This window comes from Acomys minous (genome assembly GCF_964271855.1).
Source record: "Acomys minous genome assembly, chromosome: 3".
Classification (NCBI taxonomy): Eukaryota; Metazoa; Chordata; class Mammalia; order Rodentia; family Muridae; genus Acomys; species Acomys minous.
In genome coordinates, this window is record NC_140485.1 from 103,891,722 (window position 1) to 103,913,306 (window position 21,585).

General features: G+C 41.0%; 2 protein-coding genes across 4 annotated transcripts in view; one reads left to right on the forward strand and one right to left on the reverse strand.

The window, feature by feature from the left end:
• The window catches only part of CEP85L (centrosomal protein 85L), a 93,842-nt gene that overhangs the window by 51,339 nt on the left and 20,918 nt on the right, over positions 1 to 21,585 (reverse strand). For all 3 annotated transcript variants that reach the window (XM_084777320.1, XM_084777321.1, XM_084777322.1), the window contains exon 3: positions 16,332 to 17,119. In XM_084777320.1, coding sequence (XP_084633446.1) covers positions 16,332 to 17,119 — 788 coding nt within the window. The remainder of the gene's footprint in view (positions 1 to 16,331; positions 17,120 to 21,585) is intronic.
• PLN (phospholamban) lies at positions 3,320 to 13,768 on the forward strand. The gene is made up of 2 exons (XM_084777339.1): positions 3,320 to 3,459; positions 11,462 to 13,768. The coding sequence occupies exon 2, from the start codon at positions 11,571 to 11,573 to the stop codon at positions 11,727 to 11,729; it is 159 nt and encodes a 52-aa protein (XP_084633465.1). The 5' UTR covers positions 3,320 to 3,459; positions 11,462 to 11,570; the 3' UTR covers positions 11,730 to 13,768.

Here is a 21,585-nt window from a genome sequence, read left to right on the forward strand (position 1 = left end):
ATTAAGAAAAATTGAAAATTCCAATGAAGTAATGCCATCACTGAAAATGCATGGTTGTATCTACACAAGTGCTGAGATCATGCCATTAAGAGAAGCTGGGCGTTAACGTCTACAGGACAGTGCTGCACAGCCTCTGCCAAGACTCTACAACGTGAAAGCTGCTTGTTTACAAAGTAAAATGCATGGTATTAAAAAAGGAAACAGGTTACAATCAAATCAATGCTCTTTAAAAATAATGCTGTGACATAGTAATATAGCTGCTGACACTGCATTATATTTTTAAAATTTGTTTTTAGATTTTTGTGACAGGGTTCTATGTAGCCCAGGCTGGTCTTGGGCTAACTGTAGAGCTAAGGATGATCTTGAAACTCAATCCCCTCCTGCTGCTACTCCCCAGGTTCTAGGAAGCAAGTATGCACACCTCACGTGGTACACTAAGTAATATCTACAGGCATGTCTAATTATGGCAATTTCAAAACAGTGATAAATCGGTTTCAAAAGTCTCAAGTTGCCATAACGGCTTCCTTTGGTATCTTTGGGGGTTATTTCCAGATCCCAACTTGAATACCAAAATCTGCAAATCTGCTCAAGTCCCTTATAAAAATGGCACACCATATGCACACAACATATACACATCCTCCTGTATACTATAAATCAGTTCTAACTGGCTTATATTGAATGTAATAGAAATTGTATGTAAGGAGTTATCAAATTATTATTTATGGGCTAATGAAAGAGTGAGTCTGTACACATTCAGAATTTCAATTATGTCTGGATTACTCTCGGCTCTCTGCTGTTGGTTGGAACCATGAGACTCAGCTTTATAAAATTATCTGAGATTTCCACAGCAAGAGCCAAATGTACTGCAAGCATTTCAGTAGCTCGTGGTCTATAGTCAGAAATGAATAAATAGGGCTTTCTTCACTTGGGCACCTCCCACACTCAGGAGGGTTTTCTCACTTTCCCTTAGTAAATCTGCCTGTTCTGCAGAGAACAAAACTGAATAAACAAAAGATTCCACTGAGAGCTTAGTAAAAATGACAAGCAACTGTTTCCATATCATGTTCAAGGACTCTGAGCTACATTTCTCCATGGCCTGGTCACCAGTCCATTCTCTGAAGGCAAAGGAAATTGGGCACTAACATCGGACAATCACTGTGTACACTTCTTGTTGCTAGAGTCTCAGCCACAACACCATCCCACACATTTCACTGAGTCATGTGCCCAAGAGTGGACTCCAGGGATAATGTGATTCCAAATGAAGACTGACAAATACGTGTAAGTTTTCCCAGACCCAAGTGGATAAAGTTGTGGGCAACACTTAAGAACTGACCAGTATTTTTACTAAACAGAAAGAATGCCTACAGCTCCATAGAAATTATCATGCGCAGCAGAGCTAACTCCCAAAGGGCAAACCCAAGCGGTCCCCATCCTCCAAGCCTACAGAGTGTGGCTCAGATTGCAGTCTTCATTTGTCAGACCCCACAGTGCCTTCCCAAGGTGTGTGTGCCTGTGTGCTTTTTAAATAAACTTGCAAACATGTAAAATAACTAGGACATGTTTAGTCTGTGGCAATTCCTTACCTTCTCCTACCAAGTATTATCAATTCTGCATTTCCTAAGCTTCATTCTCAAATAAATATATGTATCTGACGGAGAAGACTGAAAAAACTGTTACGATCTTGAATAATTCAATTATAACTATCTTAAGAACTTATTTACTGATATATGCATTTGTATGAAAGCTAAGTCCAAATTATGGCTTTGTCCTAAAGTATGCCAATTGTACTAGGAATTATTATGTGAACTTGTCTCCCTCCCGGTCCTCATCTGCTCTTCTCCGCCTGTCTCCCCTTTGGTAGTTACTACAAGCCCCTGCGGCTTCTAAGCCTTCACAGTGTTAGCACGGATAATGTGATCTTTTATCACTTAAAGACAAAAAGAAAACAGTGTATGCTGATGCTTTTGGCACTGCGCACTGTGGTAGGGAATTCTTGAGGTAACATAGTCTGCCCTTTACTTTTAAGTGGTAAACATTTCCCTAAATAATATTTATAGAAGACTTGATAAAGTATTTTTCAGTTGGTTTTTAGTAACAAGAGATTTGCTTAAGAGAAGGCTTTCAGCTTGCTTTGCAAGCAGCCAGGATCATGTCCATTTAAGGGCACAGGAGCAGATGCAGGCACACATTTCTGTTGCACACAGGAAAGAGGAGGAGGCTGAGCTTACTCTGCTATAAGCACTTTAGAAATTTCAAATCGCTTCTCTAAAACAAAATAGCCAAGTTGAAAAATTAGGATTTGAGTGTGCTGATTTGCATACATGCAATATAAAAACAGTTAAGTATATGAAGAGAAAGCAAGGCCAGACCACAGTGCTGGGCCCTGCGGCAGGACTCCCTTCTAGTCAAAGCCAGGCCGGAAGCACAAGCGTCGTTCGACTTTCTAAAATTTTACTTACATTTCAGATTTTTTTAAAAAAGCTAAATTATATCAAAAACTTTCAGAAATACTTTAACACTTACATTTCAACCCTTGAAAACTGGGTCAGCAATGCCTCACTGCCATACAACTGACAGGAACCTGAAGCCATTTCTTTATAGAAAGCTACCCTAAATACTATACCATCTTATTAAAAATCTCTTTGGCTTTTTATGGTAATATAATGTAGCTATAAAAAAAATATCAAGTGCTTAAGTTTATAAATTGCTATCTTTGTGGGGACAATACATACCTATTGAAATATGGAATCATTCATAAGAGCATTGGCTAAACTCCTAACTGAAGAAAACACAATAACTTAAATGCATTTGCTCTCCTCTAACTATAAGAAAACCTTTTCCAAAACCCAAAGTAATTATAACCTAGTTATAATTGCCCTATGCCTAGATAGATATGAAGCACAAATATAAAATAAGACAGGGAAGGGCATCCAATATCACCCAGGAATGTTCGCTGCCCTGGAAGCCGCAGCCTGAAAGCAAGGGCAGCTCCTGCAGCCTTGCCCCGGAAGCCTGCACCACACCTCTCAGGCTACTTGCATTCCATTTAGGACTGTGCTACCTCGTCCCACAGACAGCAGTGTCTAACTATCTCCAATTCTGAAGATGTATAACTCTAAAGAAAGCTGTCTACTATAAAGCTGTACCTTCAAAATAACTTTATTCTCAGTAATCTGTTACCCACATTTTAAGATTAAGAACTAAAAGCGAAGCACAAAGGGTTAATGATCTTTCCAAACCTAAAGTACGATAAGTTCTAAGGGCTGGTTATGATAAGAACATGGCTAACCAATCACAAGGTTAGACTTCCTATGTGACGTCATAAGACCTCCAGAGAACACTTTTTCTCCTCCACCTACCGCAGCTGTTCCCATAGCCTGGACACAGGACTTCCCAGCTCAGCTCCCAGGAGACTTCACACAATCCCTAGTCTGCACTGTGATGGTCCCAGAAGCCAAGGTAAGACACAATATCATTGGTTTTGGAATTCCTTACTTTCTGTAATTCATACTTACTAAACTTTCAAAAGAATCCTATCTCCCAATTTTCAAGCAGACAACTTTTAAAAGATTTCTATTCATCTTTAAATCAAATATGAACTGCTTCTAATTTAAAAACCTCCCAATTATATTAGCATATGTGGTGGTACAGGTAAATTAATTTTCTTACAAAAGCAATGGTTTAATTTGCTATGTGCAGTTGCACAGTACAGGACTGGGCCACTTATTTACAGCTGGGGACACAATTTATTTTCAATTTATATTACTGTGGGACATGAACACTGTTAGCACATTTACTTTCATGATATCATTGGGGCTCTTAAGATGACATATTAAAAGAAGATTTTTACTCTGTAAAAAGTCAGTAAACTTTTAAACACTTCTCGAACTTCCATTTTAATAAACAGAATGGCATGTGTTAGTTTGATACCATAAAAAAAACAAGTTAAATGGTTTTAAAAACAAACACAAGTCTTTTTAAAGTGACAGAAAAATAATTCAACACTAAAAATGAAAACGACATTTTGACATACAAACACTCCTAAATAGGAAATTTGATTCTCCAGTATTCCTATGTTTCCTGCCTTAAATTTAGAAGTAAAACAAAAAGTGCAACAAAAGCTCTATGATTGCCACTTGTTACAAATCTCAACTTATTAAATAAAATGTTGTTTGGCTCTCAAAAATCTACTAGACCACATAGAAAATTATATCGATTTTTATTTCGCTACTTACATTCATATCACAGTTACATATGCTAAACAACATGTACCTCCATAATTCTCCATTCCTGTCACTCTAACTCTGCTGCTTCTGGCTTCTGACAAACAGAACCTTGGAGTCTCCTGAGCAGCACTCTCGTCACGCAAAAGCATTTCCAGGATCTGCCTCTACTGCTGAGGGGCCCTAAGCTGCCTCCCCTACTTCTGTATTCATAAAGATACTTTGATGTTACACAAATGACACTTGGTGCCAAGTTTATTTGGCATATTTCTGCATTTTTTACATTTTTATTTATCTATCTAGCGTGTGCGAATGTGTGTGTTTGTGAGAAAGAGAGAGAGTGCATGAGTGTGAGGGTCAGAGGACAGTTTGCCGGCGTCCTCCTCCCACCGTGTAGGTTTTAGGACTCCAGCGTGGGTCCTCAGGCTCGGCAGCAAGTGCCTAGCCTTTATGGACTGAGCCATCTCCGTGGCCCTGCGTTTTACCATCAGATAACATTCTCAAACTTCAGTGGCGAGGGGGTTTTCCTGCTCCAATGGAGTAGGGGGTAGATCACCCACTAGAATTTCCCTATATCACATTTTGTTCCAAAGAAAAGTAAACAACTTCTAGGCAAAAATCATATATATATTCTGCTATTAGAACATCTTTAGAGGTTAAGAGGACGGCACAGTGACTGCAATTACATTTTTCAGTATAAAGCACTGTGTCAGGTATGTTTGAACTACGCATTCTCACACAGCTTCATGGTGGCACTGGAGTGTTTTGTTTACAAAAGTACACACCTTAAAACCAAGCAAAAAGTCTGATGAAAGCAATGAAAAGATGTAAAAGGTATGCAAGTTACAAAATGTTAAGTTTTAGCACAGGGAAAGGAATGAGATCATTTGCTTTACCAAGGGGAGTTGCATCCATGTCATTTCCCAAAGCTAATCCAAAGTATTTAACAGTGCTCTGGCAGACAGAGGAGACGTAAATTATTGCATTTGGGTGATATGTTGACAAATGCTTTTTATCGCATTAATTTATTAAGACATAATACTTGAATTTAGAACTTCAAGAGGGCACTCGGGAGACAGAGGCAGGCAGACTGCTGTGAGTTTGAGGCCAGCCTGGTCTGCAAAGCGAGCCCAGCATAGTCAAGGCTAACACAAAGAGACCGTGTCTCAAAAAAAACAAAAACAAAAAACTTCAAGAGGTAAAATTTTAATGTACTAAATAAATTATGAATTACATTGATTATATAATTTAAATTATATATTAAAACATTAAGTAAGGATGATTAAAATATAGATCAACTCTATAAGTTAGCTACTATATACTACGCTTATTATTTCCTATGTGTGCTTATATATATATATAAAAAACTCCCTCTGATCTTCAGTCTGTGTGTTTGGCACAGGATCTCTACATCACAACTTGAAAAACAGATTTTTAAAAAGTGAGCAGATCAGGTTCACAGAGCTACATGCAAATGTGAGAGCGTCAGCAGAAGAGGCCACATCTCATCCTAGGAACAGATGAGCATGGTTAAAATACATCACACTGGCAAAGCTGGGACAGTAAAGGAGGTGCTAAGTGTGGTGGGTGCTGTATAGGACAAGTGACAGGACACAAGCTTGTTAGCCGGGCTCCGCTCGGGTGCTGTGCTGCTCCACTCTGTGTGATACTCTGGGCATCACCTTCAAGGCACATAAGATACTACTGGTGTCTTTGGTTACGAAGCAGTTCCAGTCAGGACAGTTCAAAACAACCACACAGGCATTAACGTGCTACAATCAAATTATTTATTTAGCTGATTTGGAAAATCAGATTAATTTTCCCCCATAATTTTGCACAAAATCTTCAACACTTTAGTCCACTCCCATATTCAATCTCCGCATTTCATCAATTTCACTTCTTACCCACTCACTACCATTTCAAAACTATTCAAGGTCACTGCTTTCAAGGTTCTCTGAGCAAAGACCCTTGCTTTGTTATTACATTATGAAAATAATTTTCATCTAACATGTGAACTCTCACATTGATCAGACCAGCAAACATGAAAATTTCGAGTAGGGAATCAAAAACACAATCCTAAACCCCAGAAGCATGAAGTGATAAACAGCAGTCGCTTTGGACACCAGTTTCCTTACCGGACACAATTCTGAAGCTCGCCTCACCAAATAAACACAGGAGAATAAAGCCTGAGTGTGTGCGCCGTCACTCCCCTCAGGAGAGTCAGTCAGCTGAGGGCCTCTAGTGCTTTCCAGCATGCACTTCATCCTCAGGGCTGTCAGTGAGTGCAGTAGGTCACTCCACTATATTAGCAGGGGTCTATTTGCTAAGTACTATTCAATTCTCCTTAGTACTTCCCCAATTCTCTCCCCTCACATCCTCTTTTTAAAAAACACAGACTCTGAAGCCTGAATATGAGGCTGAAAACACGTTCATGGTGGCACACACTTGTGATCCCAGGCTGATGAAGGACTGCAGCTCAAGACTAACCAGTATGACATGGAGGTGTAGGACCAGCCTGGACTACACAGTCCAAAAGACAGAGCTGTTTTCATACAAACAAATATATGTTTAATTTCACTTGTAAAATAATATACATCAACAAAAATAAGCCTACAGACAAAACAGCAATAGCCATGAACTAATTTCAGAGGGAGGATCTCCATCCTGTTCGTCAGTGAATCCTCCTCAAGGCAGAAATTTAAACAGGATGGTTTTTTATTGGGCCATTTTAAAAATCAAGACTTTTTCATTCTGTTTACACATTTTTTTTTTAATCACAACCAGGTAGAAGCAGCGAAAGAGCGTCTGAAACTTCAGTATGTGCAACAAAGATCAAGTGCTCCCACCACAAAAGAATTTCCCAGTTTACAACTTGGCAATTTTTTAAAAAAAAAAATCATTTTTCAGCCTGATATCAGCACCTTCCCCCCTTTCCTCCCAGTCCCACCCACTCTCAGAGAAGGGGGTCCCCAAAGGGTACCAACTCACTCTGGCACCTCAAGTCACAGCAAGACTAAGGGCATCCTATCCCACTGAGGCCTGACAAGGCAGCCCAGCTAGGGGAAAGGGATCCAACGGCAGGGAACAGAGCCAGGGAAGCCTCTGTCCCATTGTTCAGGGACCCACATGAAGAGCAAGCTGCACATGTGCGACACAGGTGGAAGGGGTCTGGTCCCCCTCCTCAGTTGGTGGCTCAGTCTCTGTGAGGCCTCGTGGGCCCATGCTGCTTCACTCTCCCAGCGACCGTTGTTATAAATCCAATGATAAACTGCCCTAATGCACTTGAAGGCAAAAGAAAAGAGAAGCAGAAGAGCAAACCCATTCTTTGGCTTGTCTGTAGAAATGGTGAGGGGCAGAAAGCTCCAAGTAATCTTAATAAAGTAAATCCTGCTTGCACAAACTCAATCTATAGAGAATTCTAATCATCTAAGTTAATCAAATAGGAAAAATACTAAATGTATCTGCCAGATTATGGGCCTAGGTGTTTAGAGCTGGAGAGATGGCTTAGCAGTTAAGAGCACTGACCGCTCTTCCAAAGGACCTGGGTTCAGTTCCCAGAACCCACATGGCAGCTCACAACTGTCTGTAACTGCAGGATCTGACACTCTCACACACACATACATGCAGGCAAAATATCAATGAGCACAAATTTTTAAAAAATATTTTAAAAAATAGTATTTGAATTTTCAAGCAAAATGTATCCAGGTTTCCTAAAACAGTAATAAACAAGCAGGCTAAACAGGAGGGCAGGAAAAGCCTACAGTTCAAAAATAAACATGAAGAATCTCAAGAATGTGACTTGGCAAAGGCAATACCCAAAAACGTGGAGTTCAGAAAGTTCTCCAAAGCAGTATTTACAGTGGGATTACAGCCACACAGGTGTCAATGTGTTGATAAACGCAGCCCTAAGGGAGGCCACCAAAGGGCTCCCAAGTCTACTGAGGTTTCTTTTTCACAGGAATACACCTGCCATATTGTTGAAGTAGGGTATATGCAGGACTCCTTCGGGATTTGATATGGATGACTTCTACCCAACAGGTTCCTAACAAATGATAAGACACTTTTTTTCTATTCTTAAGATAGGGTCCCACAGCTTAAGCCTGGTTGGCCTGGAACTTGCTCCGTAGACCAGACTGGGCTCAAACTCACAGAGCGCCGCCTGCCTCTGCCTCTCCCGCTGGAGTGCTACGGCTAAAGGCGTGAGCTACCACACCAGGCAGTGTGACTCTGGAAGAACGACTGCTGCCTGTAGTTTTCCTTTTTCCTCCTCTTAAAAAGCAATAGTAAAATACTCTGTTGATTATTAAGTTCCAATTTTAACAGAGAGGGAGAGGAAGAGAGAGACTTATAGAAGCTCCCACTAAAAAAAGTAAAAAATTGGTGATAGCATTCAATCCTTCCAAAAAGTAGAAGAGATGCACACACAGACAACACAGCACTGGGTACTTCTCTGCTTCTCACATAGACATATGTCCCCTGTACAAATGGAGCCAACGGGCAGCTCAGGCTTAGTGAGGGTTTACTAGTAAGGCAAGCGGGGACTGTCTCTGACATAGACACTGATGTCATGCTTTTTGGTCACTTGCCAGGCCACAGGGTAGGAGGTCGAACTCAGTCCTGAGGCAACTTGATGAGCTGGGGTGGGGTGGGAACTCCCCTTTTCTGAGGAATAGGGGAGGTGGGAGGAGGGAGGGAGAGTGGGGCTGGGAGAACAGAAAGTGGGTTATGACTGGGATGTAAAGTGAATTAGTTAAGTGACTACCTGACCCTAGGTTACAGAACGTAAGATCTGTAGTGAGGTACATACAGCCCCAAACTTCAGTCTGCACTGTTCTTAACTTTCAGCTTTCCAGTTTCAACATAGGAGATGGTCCACCATGGAATAAGCTGCCATATACTTTAAAAACTCAGAAAAATCACAAATGTAGCACTATAAGATAAACTGAGCCAAAAACTCACATGCACACCATAGACATTTCCTCATATAAAGCAGATATGCTTTCAGTTTTACCCAATATTTTAGTCTTGCTACAAATCACTTAATAATTATGACAAGTGTCTAAGCTTGCCAAGAAGCACATTAGTTTTCGGTCTGGTCACTGTGTCCTTTATATGTAATCCCTCTATAGGAACAAACACTTCAACAAAATGTGTTGTTACATGGTGTTCTAAGTGTATCAATCATGGTCTATTTTATTCTAAATTTTTATTTGTGTGTGCATGTGTATCTGTGTGACAGTCTGCCACTGTGTGAAGGTATCAGAGGAAGCCAGAAGAGGGTGTTTCATTCCCTGAGCTGCAGTTACAGGGGTTGTGAGTCGCCTAACATGAGTGCTGGGGACCAGACCCACATCCTATGTGTGAGCAATAAGCGCTCTCAGCTACTGAGCCCTCTCTCCAGCCCCTGAGAGCATGCTGTCAATAGTTGATAGCACATCATGCTAAATTTATGCCCAGAGATATAGAATAAACATATGCTTCCTTCACTCACATAGTAGAAGCCCAGACTGTGGACAGTGACACATCTTCTGAAATTATAGCACAGCCAGAGAGCAAGCTTGACCTAGCAACGCTTAATGCTACTAAAACTCAGCAAAGTTGATGACTCTACTTTATTGACTGGAAGGTCTTATTGGAACATAGTATTTGAACTGGGCTTTCAGGATCAACTCAATTTTGTCTGGCTGAGAATCAAAGGTAAAAAGGGTAGTAGTGACATTGCAGACAAGGGCAGAACAACATGTACAAAGGACACAATCACAAAAAGCAATACAAGTGCTACAGAAATGAGACACTTCATGTGACTGAGTCACTAAGTGTTGGGACAGAGAATGGCTCCTGCACATGCTTTATGATGAACTACTCAAAAGCTCACTCCTTCTCCCTCTCCTCTCTCTCTCCTCTCCCCCCCCCTCTCTCTCTGATGACTGTTTCACTAGTGAACTGATGGCAGTATAGTAACATCATGCTGACAATGAGTTATCAACAAATTAGACATTGTTTTTCTAGATAGTAAATCATTGCATTTTATTTTTTATTCTTCTTGTTTTAAAACTCATTTTTTAAAAAAAGTATTCTAATTAAAAAAAAAAATCAGAGCCAGGCAGTGGTGGCGCACGCCTTTAATCCCAGCACTCGAGAGGCAGAGGTAGGCAGATCTCTGTGAGTTCAAGGCCAGCCTGGTCCAGGGCAGTCAACACTACACAGAGAAACCCTGTCTCAACAACAACAAAAATCAGGCCACCACGGTAGCCCAAGCCAGTAATCCTTCACTCAGAAAAGGCAGAAAGGTGGCCTCCAGTTTGAGGTCAATTAGGTCTACGTAGTAAGTTCTGGGCCAATCAGAATTACATAGCAACACACTGTCTCTGACATTTTATTTATAAATATATATAAATAAAACGTCAGGGTTAGAACAATAATAATCTTAAAGTGAAAGCAGCTGCTGTCTCTAGACAATTCACTTTGTTTATTTTAAACCTATATCCAATTTTGTTAATAAGCTTTATTTTGTTGTATTTATTAATTAGCAAAGCTTTGGACCATACAGGTCCAGCAGTAGTTTAGGAGCTCTGAAAGAGGGACAGACACAGCCCCACTCGTGGTAAGCAAGATTAGCCAAAACTGCAACTGTCTGTGCTAGTCTAGTGAATAATCTTTCTGTGCCTCCCAAGCTTGGCAAGTCTTTAGTACTCAATGACATTGTGCTGAAGTGTTCTTAAAGTAACATTCAACGTGGGTCTGCGTCTGGGAGGAGTCAGGAGGATGTGACTATGATCAAAGTACACTGTGTGAGTCCACACAGGTGTAAATCATAAGGGAGAATGGCAAATGGCTAGAGTCTTAATTTCTCATTGAACTATTTTATTTTGGGCTAAAATTAAGATCCAAGATATAATTTACTATATGCATTTCTTTGTATGAGATTAGTTCTGACTCATTAAAATAAATGTTCACATCAATAATGTTTACAGCAAAACCATAGTAACCAGGGAATGCCCAAAAGAAGCATTCCATAAATCAAGTAATACCTGCCAAGACTACAGTTCCTGCAGCTCAGAGAGGACAAATGTTACACTAAGATATAAGAAATAGAAGCAGAGACACCGTGGAGACGGGAGATAGTTGATGTTATAAAATACAGAGTTAAGGAAGAGGAGTTGATGCAAAATTGTGCATATCTATCTGGAGATGGACTTAGGTATGAACCTAATCCATTTACTGTGTTTACGTTCCAGGCCTCCTAACCGAAGAAGACAGTGCACATTTGCCTGCCTGTCGTCAGCTTTTTATCTTTCTCTTGACTACTTAAAACTTCAGTCTTGCTGCTTTTGCCCTCCTGGCATCATGGAAAAAGTCCAATACCTCACTCGCTCTGCTATCAGGAGAGCCTCAACTATTGAAATGCCTCAGCAAGCACGTCAAAATCTCCAGAACCTCTTTATCAATTTCTGTCTCATCTTGATATGCCTCCTGCTAATTTGCATCATCGTGATGCTGCTATGAAGTGCTGCTGCTGTCTCCAGGTCTGCAACATGCCTGCTCCCCTCACAACCTAGCACCCCACCAAGAGGAGACTCAACACAGCCTTGTCCCTGCCGAGAATGTCTCTGTGAAGGCAAGATTAAGAGTGACACAAAGTGTTAGCCAATGTATTCATCTACTGGATCTTGTAAACAAACTTTACAGTGACTAAGTGCATAATGTAGCTGCCAATTTCCTCAAAATGGCTCATAAATTTCCTTCCTAAATATTTCTGACAATGAAGTATGAGTTTTAATTTTGAAACAGCACCGCAAAAAAAGTTCACTTTCTACATCCAACATTAGAAAGCTCACTTCACAGCTTCAGTTTGGGAGATATGAAATTTATACTACATTGCCAACTCTCTTTTCCCCCAAAACTATTCTTCAGGTCTCCACAAAGTATAAAAACAGTAATGTAAGTGAAATTTTCTTATTCCAACCAGCTCACTGGGTCCTCACAAGTATGATGACGATGTGATTCAGAAGTCTTAGGAGCTCCTGTCACAACAAATACCTGAAATAAAGATCATGTCCTTTCTCTATACACTAATATTTTTAAGCTTATGAGACTCAAATAAGGAAAAGTAAGATCACATTGTCACATAAACTTCTTCCTCAAGGACTGTAAGATTCAAGTGTGTTGACGTTCTTGTCAAGGGCATCTTGCTGTGTGGCTGTGACCGTCACTAGAACCCCAGAGTCTGGCCTGAATTTGACTTTGGCTTGGATATCCTTGGCTTAATAGGGTTTCTCCTATTCCAACCAGATAATAGCACAAGGTATTTCAAGGATTATAAAATTTTTCATTCTGAACTTTCTTTCCACTAATCCTTCCATTGTATTTAAGCATGAATTTTTATTCTATATATTTTCTATAATAAGCAGCAGTTCTTTTCCTCTATGTCCTAAAGAAACATTTGCTTTTCCTAAGTAGCTGAGCTAACAATACTATTTTATAACTCTTACTGAATGTTTTCACTTCCCTTTCTAAGTTTCTATCATCTTTCAATAACTACTAATAGATTAATAGAAAAAACTTGTATTGAAAAGTTATTCTCCAAAATGTAGTAACCTAAATTGGGTCAGGTATAGAGCAGTTAATACCTCTACTTTGTAATCCCACAATTTTAAGTCTAGAACAAGAATGCTCCCAACATAGCAATTATTAAGGGAGAAAATTATAATTAGATATATTCTCGATAACACTTGCTATAAGAATAGACAGCATCAGTACCCACTTTGGTTCCTAACAGAGCAGCTACGGGCATGCTGACTCAAACTGCCTGACTCCCTGGTAGAAGGGGACATGTTTGGGTTCAGAAATTCTCTAATGAGCAGCCAAAAGAGGAGTACAGTATAAACGGGGGTCTCCTCAGTGAGGGGTGGAGATGCCCATCACAGGAAACTCTAAAGCACGGATGGCACAGTCATCTAAATCAGTGGTTCTCAACCCTCCTAACGCTGCAGTCCTTTGATACAGTTCCTCATGTTGTGGTGACCCCCAACAATAAAATTATTTCCACTGCTACTTTACAACTATTCCCATGGCTACTTCATGACTTTTTGTTACTTCTATGAACTGTAATGTAAATATTTTTGAAGATAGAGCTTTGGCAAAGGGGTCATGCCCCACAGGTTGAGAAGCACGATAAATGGTCTGAGTGGTGATCTAAGTATGTAAGTCTGTGGTGGGCTGTGCTCACAGGAAAGTGAAGCCGAAGCCGAAGTCCCATGCCTTTCATTATACTGCTCACGACTTCGGCAACATCAAGCTATTAACTGTCCACGCAGAGGGGTCTCTCCCCAGGAAACATTGAATGTTGCCTTTTACATTTTTAGTGGTTAAAAGTTTATCTGTAAAATGCATTCAGAACCACCTCTATTCAAATGAATGCCTGACCTTGGTGAAATTGCTATATAATTATATGCTATTGAGTATAAAATGCTCTAATCATAATTTTGTGTTGTAAAGGGCAGGGAGAGGGAAACTTGCCCCAAAATAAAGTAAAAATCAAGATTTCCTAAAGACAAACACAAAAGGGTGGGCCTATATAATATAATAAATTTTCTACCAGATATTGTTTAGCCTTTGATTATTTCTGAGTCTTCTGGAATTGTGGGAATACAAACAATCACATAAGGAGGTTTTTATATGCTAATGCCATATTTTTAATGTCTTCAAACTACATGCTAAATTACATAAACATAAAAAGTAGAAATACATAGCAAAATCAATTTATAAATCATGTATACAATATTAGATGCTTTTAAGCTACCCCTTGTGTCACAAAATTTGCTTGCATTGTGTCATAATCAGATCTTTCAGTATGTAGATCATCTCATCTGAAAAGCCAAAGATAAAAACAGCATGCAACAAGAATGAAAATAAGAAAATTTTCTTCTCAAATAACATAATAAAACCCAAGATACAAGCTGGACTTTTTCATTCACAATTCATTTTGAAGAAAAAGTCTTCATTTAAATAATATAAAAGTCTCTGCTAACATGTTTAAAGTATTGGTTGCCAACACCTTGACTGATCAAACCACTATGATTTATACACATACAAGATTTCAACTTCATCTTTAACAACCATAGGCCAAGGAACATGAGAAAATGTAAAGTTAGCAGTAACATTAACTACTTTGCCACCATAGGTCAGATCCACTGTGAGCTTAAAAGAACCTAGTGGCTACTGCATGTGTAGACGTCCACATTCTCCACACTCCACTTTGAGAACATGGAATGCAGGGGGCACATGCAAATTAAGCATCTCTCCAAAGTCAAGACCATCACAACCTTACATAGTCAATTTGGGGTTATTATTGGTGACATATCAAAACACAGAGGAAAGAATGAAGACCAGTGGTGAATTCCATCCTAAACCAAGTAAAGACAGATGGTTTGTCTTCAATCACAATGGAAAAGTCTTCAGATTACACTACCTACCCTCATTAACACCTCCCCAACACTGTGACCTTTCAATACAGTTCCTCGTGTTGTGATGACACCCAACCATAAAATTATTCTGTTGCTACTGTTTCTGCTTCGTTACTAACTTCACTCCTGTTGTGAGTCATAAGGTAAACATCCATGTTTTCAGATGGTCTTAGTCACCCCTGTGACGGAGGTGCTCTAATCATGAGTTTCCCATTAGTTGTGTTCTCCCTAGTCTACAATGATCTAGGGAAGTTTTTCCTCTACAGTGTACATATCAACCCCTTTTCCCAAATCAAAAAATTTACCCTTAGCATGTTATTCCACAGACCTAACAGGGATTAATTCACTGTGTTTCTCTCTATGTGGTACTATCATAAACTGGCTCCTTTACACTGATTTAATAAACCTTGATGTTCAATTCGTTTCTTGACAATTGCAGCTGATTTATAAGCTTAAGTACAAGGAAACCATTATCACAATAGTACTGGGCTCCAAGAAGGCCCAAAGATGCCTGGGTTCTCAGCCACACCAGACTAAGTCCCCAAAAAGTCTACCAAAGTCCTGTCACAGAAGTGGCTCACACCCATGTCTACTGACATGCATAGCAGCTGGAAGTAAAACCAGCCTAGAGGTCTTTCAATATATGAACAGGTAAAAAAAATGCAGGGCTACACAATGCAAGCTTATTTGCCATAAAGAAAAATGAAATCATGATATCCACAGAAAGACAAATGGAACTTAAAATTACTGTATTAATCAAAGTATGCCAGACCCAGAAAGACAAATACCACATGCTTTATCTCATAATTTTCATCTAGATTTTAATTGTCATATATGTGAGGGTTAACAGGAAACCAGAAAGGGATAAGGAGGCGGAAGAATGAAAAAGAAGGAAGCAGAATCTGGGATACGAGAGTAAACGGAGTCTCATGGAGAGAGGACGGGAACCAGTATGAGGGAACTGGGCTGGGGGAATAAGAGGACCAAGAAAAATAATGCATGAAAACCTTATAATAAACAAATAATTTGTATGCAAGTTTTTAAAAAAATTTTTAAAAAAAACTAGATTACAAAAAATGGGAAATATGGTGGCTCAGTGGTTAAGAGTACTGATTGCTCTTCCAGAGGACGCTGGCTCCATTCCCAGCACCCACACGGCAGCTCACAATTGTCTGTAACTCCAAGATATGACACCCACAGACATACATGCAGGCAAACACCAATAAAATAAATATAATAAATATAAATTAAAAAAAGAAATACAGGTTCTAAATGTGATATGAACAGAAAAAAAATCCAAGACCTATTTTTCCAAATCCATTATCTTTCTATCTTACCATGTCAGCTTCTGTTTCTGTTCCATATTTTTTTAGACCAGATAGATATGTTTTATTGTTAAGGCTAATTAACATGTGAGGAAGTGAAGGCCAAATTAAGTACAATGTTTAAGGCTAGCATGTCACTTTAGCTCAAAAGAATCTCTAAGTTTTTCCAGTCAACACAACGTGTCAGTTTTATAGCACTTATGTTTGTTAACTTTGTGCGAAGTGGAAAAAGGACCCATGGTGTAGGCAGTCATGCACTTACTGTAATACACAAAACACCCGCTGGAGGGCAGCAAACCCCAGGTGTTGAGCCTTACCTGCACTGGTGTTTCGCTGCCTTGTTGAAACTCTTCACCCTGCGGCTGTTGCCATGGAGCTAAACTGTAAGAATCTTCTCTGGCTCTGCCTTCCAAGGGGTTTGTCCGTAGCTGCTCTGTAAGCCACATCTGAGTCCTCACAGAAGGCTGAATGGGAACTCCCCCTACGGCCTGCTGCCCCAGCATTAGATACTTTGGGGACTCAAAAGCCTCTGAGCCTGTCACAATGGGCTTGCTCTCAGGTAAGGCACTGTACGTCATGTCTAAGGTCTGTCTCCTGAGTGCAGAGGAAGGCGCTCTCACATCCTCTTTGTTGCAGCTCTCAAACTTATATTTGCAATCCAGAGTTGATGACCGCTTTTTATTTATTTCCTTGTCTTCCAGCTTAAGCATCTCCATACTGTCATGTAAGCAACTCGGCCCAAAGGTCCGTAGGTGGGATGTGAGCGCCTTGCCCTTCCCTGGCTTTTCCAAGCCATCCCTCAGCTCCTCCGGGTATACAATGCCACTCTGGCTGCAGTTATCCGGGGCGGTAAGTTTGGACAAAGATGACCATTTCCGTAGGGGCCTGAGGTCCTTCATGTCCAGAGAGGAGTCCAGCTCCCCTCTGCTGTGGCCTCCCAGGGTCTGCATGAGGCTTGGGCTCCACTTTGAGCCATCCGATGTCAGAGTCTCCCTGTGTTTGGGACCTGCAGCACTGGAGTTGGATGGCATCACATGGGCAGTGGGGAGAGTGAGCAGGGACCTACTAGGCTTGAAAGAGAGCGTGCCGCTTGAGGTTGAATGATCTGGAATGAGAAAAGATTGCCAAGTCAGTTTCAGTCAGCAGGTTAAAAATGAGATATAATATAAAATGCTTTAAAATGACAAAGAAAAAAACCTGAATGTGGCTTCTAGTAAGTGATTATGAGGTTCTTCCTCAAGATGGGTAAATTGATAGTACTATTTATTATCCCTTTAAGCTTAACAGAAATAATTCAGTGTACTTTCAGACATCCCTACCCCATTTCCCACTTCCGGTCCCTGTCTGCTCCCAACAATCCCTTTCCCCACCACAGTGCTGTCTCCAGCGGTGCCTGTACTTATCTACTCTTGATGAGGGCTGCTGCTGTCGGGCTCTGGAGGGGAGTAATTTACAGAGCGCATACACCCCTCATGAGTGCTACCCGCTGAAGAACCTGCCTCTCCCTCCCCTAACGGATCACTAGCACAGATCCTCAGGGGGCAGCGAGGGCCCTGAGCCCTTGTCCCCTAGCTGCCGTTACCTGCCTACAGGACCTGGGCAGGAGTGCTCATGTCCCCACCCATGACAGAATGTTGGCAGGCACAGTCCTGCACAGGTCTTGTGCCGGGAACCACAACTGCTGTGAGATCAAGAGTGCAACGGTGACGTCAGATTCTGAGCAGTGTCTGGCCCTCTCGTTCTTTCCACCCGTCTTCTGCTGTATCCACGAGCCTTGCCGTGGGTGATACAGAACTGCTATTTACGGCTGAGCATTTAGCAGTCCCTTATCCTCACAGTCTGACCAGTTCTAGGTCTCTGCATTTACTGCAAAAAAAGGGGAGCTTTTCCAACCAATGCTGACAGTAGCACTTAACCTGTGGGTACAAACACAATTATTTAGGCAGCAATTTGATGGACACGTAATGTCCACTTAGCAGAGAAATAGCAGGAACCTCCTTCCCCTCCAGGGCCTATGACTTTCCCAGCCAAAGGGACTTGACCAGGTTGGTAGTAATGGGAAAGGATTCCCTCCCGTGGGGAGGGCCTAAAGTCTGATGCACATGGCTCTCCTACTTCTGACTTGCTGCTACTGCACCAGTGGGCACGTTTTGCCTGGCCAGTCAGCAGGGCAGCACTTGGAGTTTGCAGCTGAGTAGCCTTTGATGGCAGTTCTCCCCACGGCCCACCTAACACTAGAGCACTAAGGCCCAGTGCCAGCTTGATTTCTCCGCATCCTGGGACCAAAGCACATGGAGTCTTTAGTACCACGGTCCCATCAGTGCTGATGAGTAAGGGCAGCAGGAGTGGAGAACTGCATCCTTCTTGGGCCTACATGGTCTCCTAGACAGGCCACTTGAGCCTACTCTGGTACTGAGGTTTTGATGGATACCCTGTGGTTTCTAGGGGCACCACTGTCTGTTATCAGGGTCCTTTCTGCTCTTCCGTGTATGACACCCAGTGCTTCAGCCTCCCACCGTCACCTCTGGCAAAGGGAGAATCTGGCTTTCACATTTTACTTTGTTATTGAGGAAACATAATTTTACCACCAGGCCGTGTTTCTACAAAGTGTTTTTATGGTTCTCAAGGGCCTGAAATATCACAAGAACATTGTTAGAGAAGTGTAAATACCACAACAGGTGACAGTCTATTTCCTGTGACACTGAAGACCCCGACACCTGATGGCCAGGCTTAGCCTGTGAGCTGCCTTCAGCAACGTGGGAGTTCTCAACTGCGGAAGAGATGAACAATTGCTGATATGGCGACTTCTGTCTGTCTGAGGCAGGGTCTCCTGAAGCCCAGGAGGCAGTCAACTAGCTACGTAATCAAGGACAATCTGAGACCTCTGACGCCCCGCCTTCCTCTCTGAATGCTGCAATTATAGCTATGCAGCACTATGTGGTTCCGTGAGATGCATCCCTTCCCTTCGGGGAGGTGCACATCAGGCAAGCCCCTACCAACTGGGCCACTTCCTCAGCACCACCTTTGAATTTGTTAGTATAAATCCCAATGCAACCAGCACATTGTGTCTATAGAATATGAACCCGAGGACAGAAGTTACTCCTAGAAGTTCCTTACTTAGGAAGTCTCAAACCTTAACACGTGGAATAGCTGCGTGGACTATGCTCCTGAACTAGTAGGAGATGACCAGTCCTGCAGAAGAGGCCTTGGAAATGCCACTTAAACAAGCATTCTACTGCTCAATTCGTGAGGACACCAGTCACCTGGATCTGACTCCAGTTCTGAACTCTTCACAGTTGCACATTCCAAGTTCACCCAGGGCCAGGATTGAGAGTTTTAAGATAAAATATGACTTGCTAGAACATTTGGACTTCATTACTGTCAAAAATAAAAACCAAAGGCCAGTCTATTTACACACACATGTGCATCCCTAACATGCACATACAACACATGAGTACACAAGCAGGGCCTGGATATCTAACAGCAGAAGCATAGTGGCAGGAAACTGTTAACTGTGTTAACCCTTTAAAACTATGTGTCCAGGAAAACCTAACTAAAGATAGCTGCGAAGTAATGCCTACCGTGCTTTAAGTTACCTAATTATAGTCACAAATCTCAAATGGAAGTTATTGCAATGTCATCTAGCCCACGTCTAAATTACAGCAATGAAATCTGAAACTAGCCGAGCAGCAGTCCTGGGTTTGTAGCACTCAGGAAACCATAAAAGATCTGGTGACCTGAAGACCACTTAAGGACATCACTATAACCTAACATTTAAGATAACATTTCTGAATTTCTAACAAAAGCTCAATGTTCTGTTTCAAAAATTGCATTAATTTTATCTGTGAACACACCAACTCTGCCGTCTCTAATATAGCACACTCCCTCCTCTGCATCTTTTCTCATCTACTCCTCCTATAACAAAAGGGAATTAAATGCAAAACAAATTTATATCCTAGATCATAATGGTAACAATCAGAAGTTTTTAGTTAAAAATAAAACCTTAAAAAAAACATTATGTTTTAAAGTATAGTAGCATTATTAGTCAATGTAGTCAAATTAGTCAAATGTAGTATAGCATAATTATTAGTCAATATGGATTTTTTTGTCAATATGAATTGTAATATAGTTTAACCACAAGGCAATCATTTTCACACACCATGACAGGTTTTTTTTTCTTTCACTTTTTTGCACATACTATAATCACAGTGTACTGTTAACATATGGGGAAAAACAATTTTGTACCACAAGTAATCCTTTCCTTTTTAAAATAGTTCAAAGTAAACTGTATATTTTAGGCAAATATTTTTAATATTTTGTGTGTATTTCGACCTACAACCATATGCAATTTAAGAATGGTTATCTTAACTAATCAAGCACAGAACTCAAAATAGAACCTGGGCTATTTCTCAATCTCCTACTGCTAGACAACACTCCACTCGCCTTCTTTCCTGCCTTTTACCCAGGCAGAGGCATGTGAGGGTTAAGAGGAAAGGCTGTGCAGTGAGGTGGAGGTAATGCCAGCTCTGCCACCTGCAACCTGGAACCTCTGGACACATTATTAACCTGCTCTAAATTAAGATGGCTGAATTTACCTCAAGATTTCATGGTTAATTTTATGACCATACATGAAGTATATTTTATTACAAAAATGTATGGCTTTTCTGTTTGGTTGGTTTTAAGATAAGATCTAGCTATTATATAGAGGAAGCTTATTTTAAACTTTCTAGGTAGCCCATTCAGGTCAGATTTCACAATCCTCCTGCCTCAGGCTTCCAAGCACTGACACAGATGCATGCTACCACACCTGGCTTATAAAAGACATTTTTATTCATGTTAAGACCATGGATGCTGTGATGCCTTAAAGCATTAGTACTGATGATGACACATGTCTGTAACCTCTTTGGCTATATATAAGACCTTGTGTCTAAAAGGATGGGAGGATTGGAGAAGGGGTGTGTTTTTATCTCCTGAGTGATCTCGTTTACCTCAGATATGCCCAGCAGTCCCTTGATACCCAACTGAGCTTTTCTGTGATCTATCATTCACAATAGCACATAAAGCCCAGCACTCTCTTACTCCCAGACACTGACCAAGCTCCTCACTCCACCTAGACCGCATCCCCTAAGCCTGCCCAGCCAGCACCTCCCCTCTGCTGACTGCTCAGCCAGCATGTAATGAGTCTTTCCTGTAGTCCACAGACATACGCAGCCACCACCCGCCACCCGCGCACAACTTCTGCCCTCACCTCCCAGCATTGCTTCGCTCAGGGGACTGCTTACCTATTTTACAGCTGTCTTCTCCACTGGGCCACATGTGTACGGAAGAAAGAGCTGCTTCATTTCTAACACCAGCACTATATCCAATACACAGCACACACTAAGTAACCACTAAGTGTTTGGTGCAACACTAAATGATTGGGCAAACCCTTACCTTGGTGAGCTCTAGTTTTTTCAGTAAGATAAAAACAACCAATCAAGTGACTCCTCTCATACAAGAAAACAGAATGAGATCTAAATACAAAGTATTAAATGGACTATTATTATTAAAAAAAAAAAAAACAACTAGTGA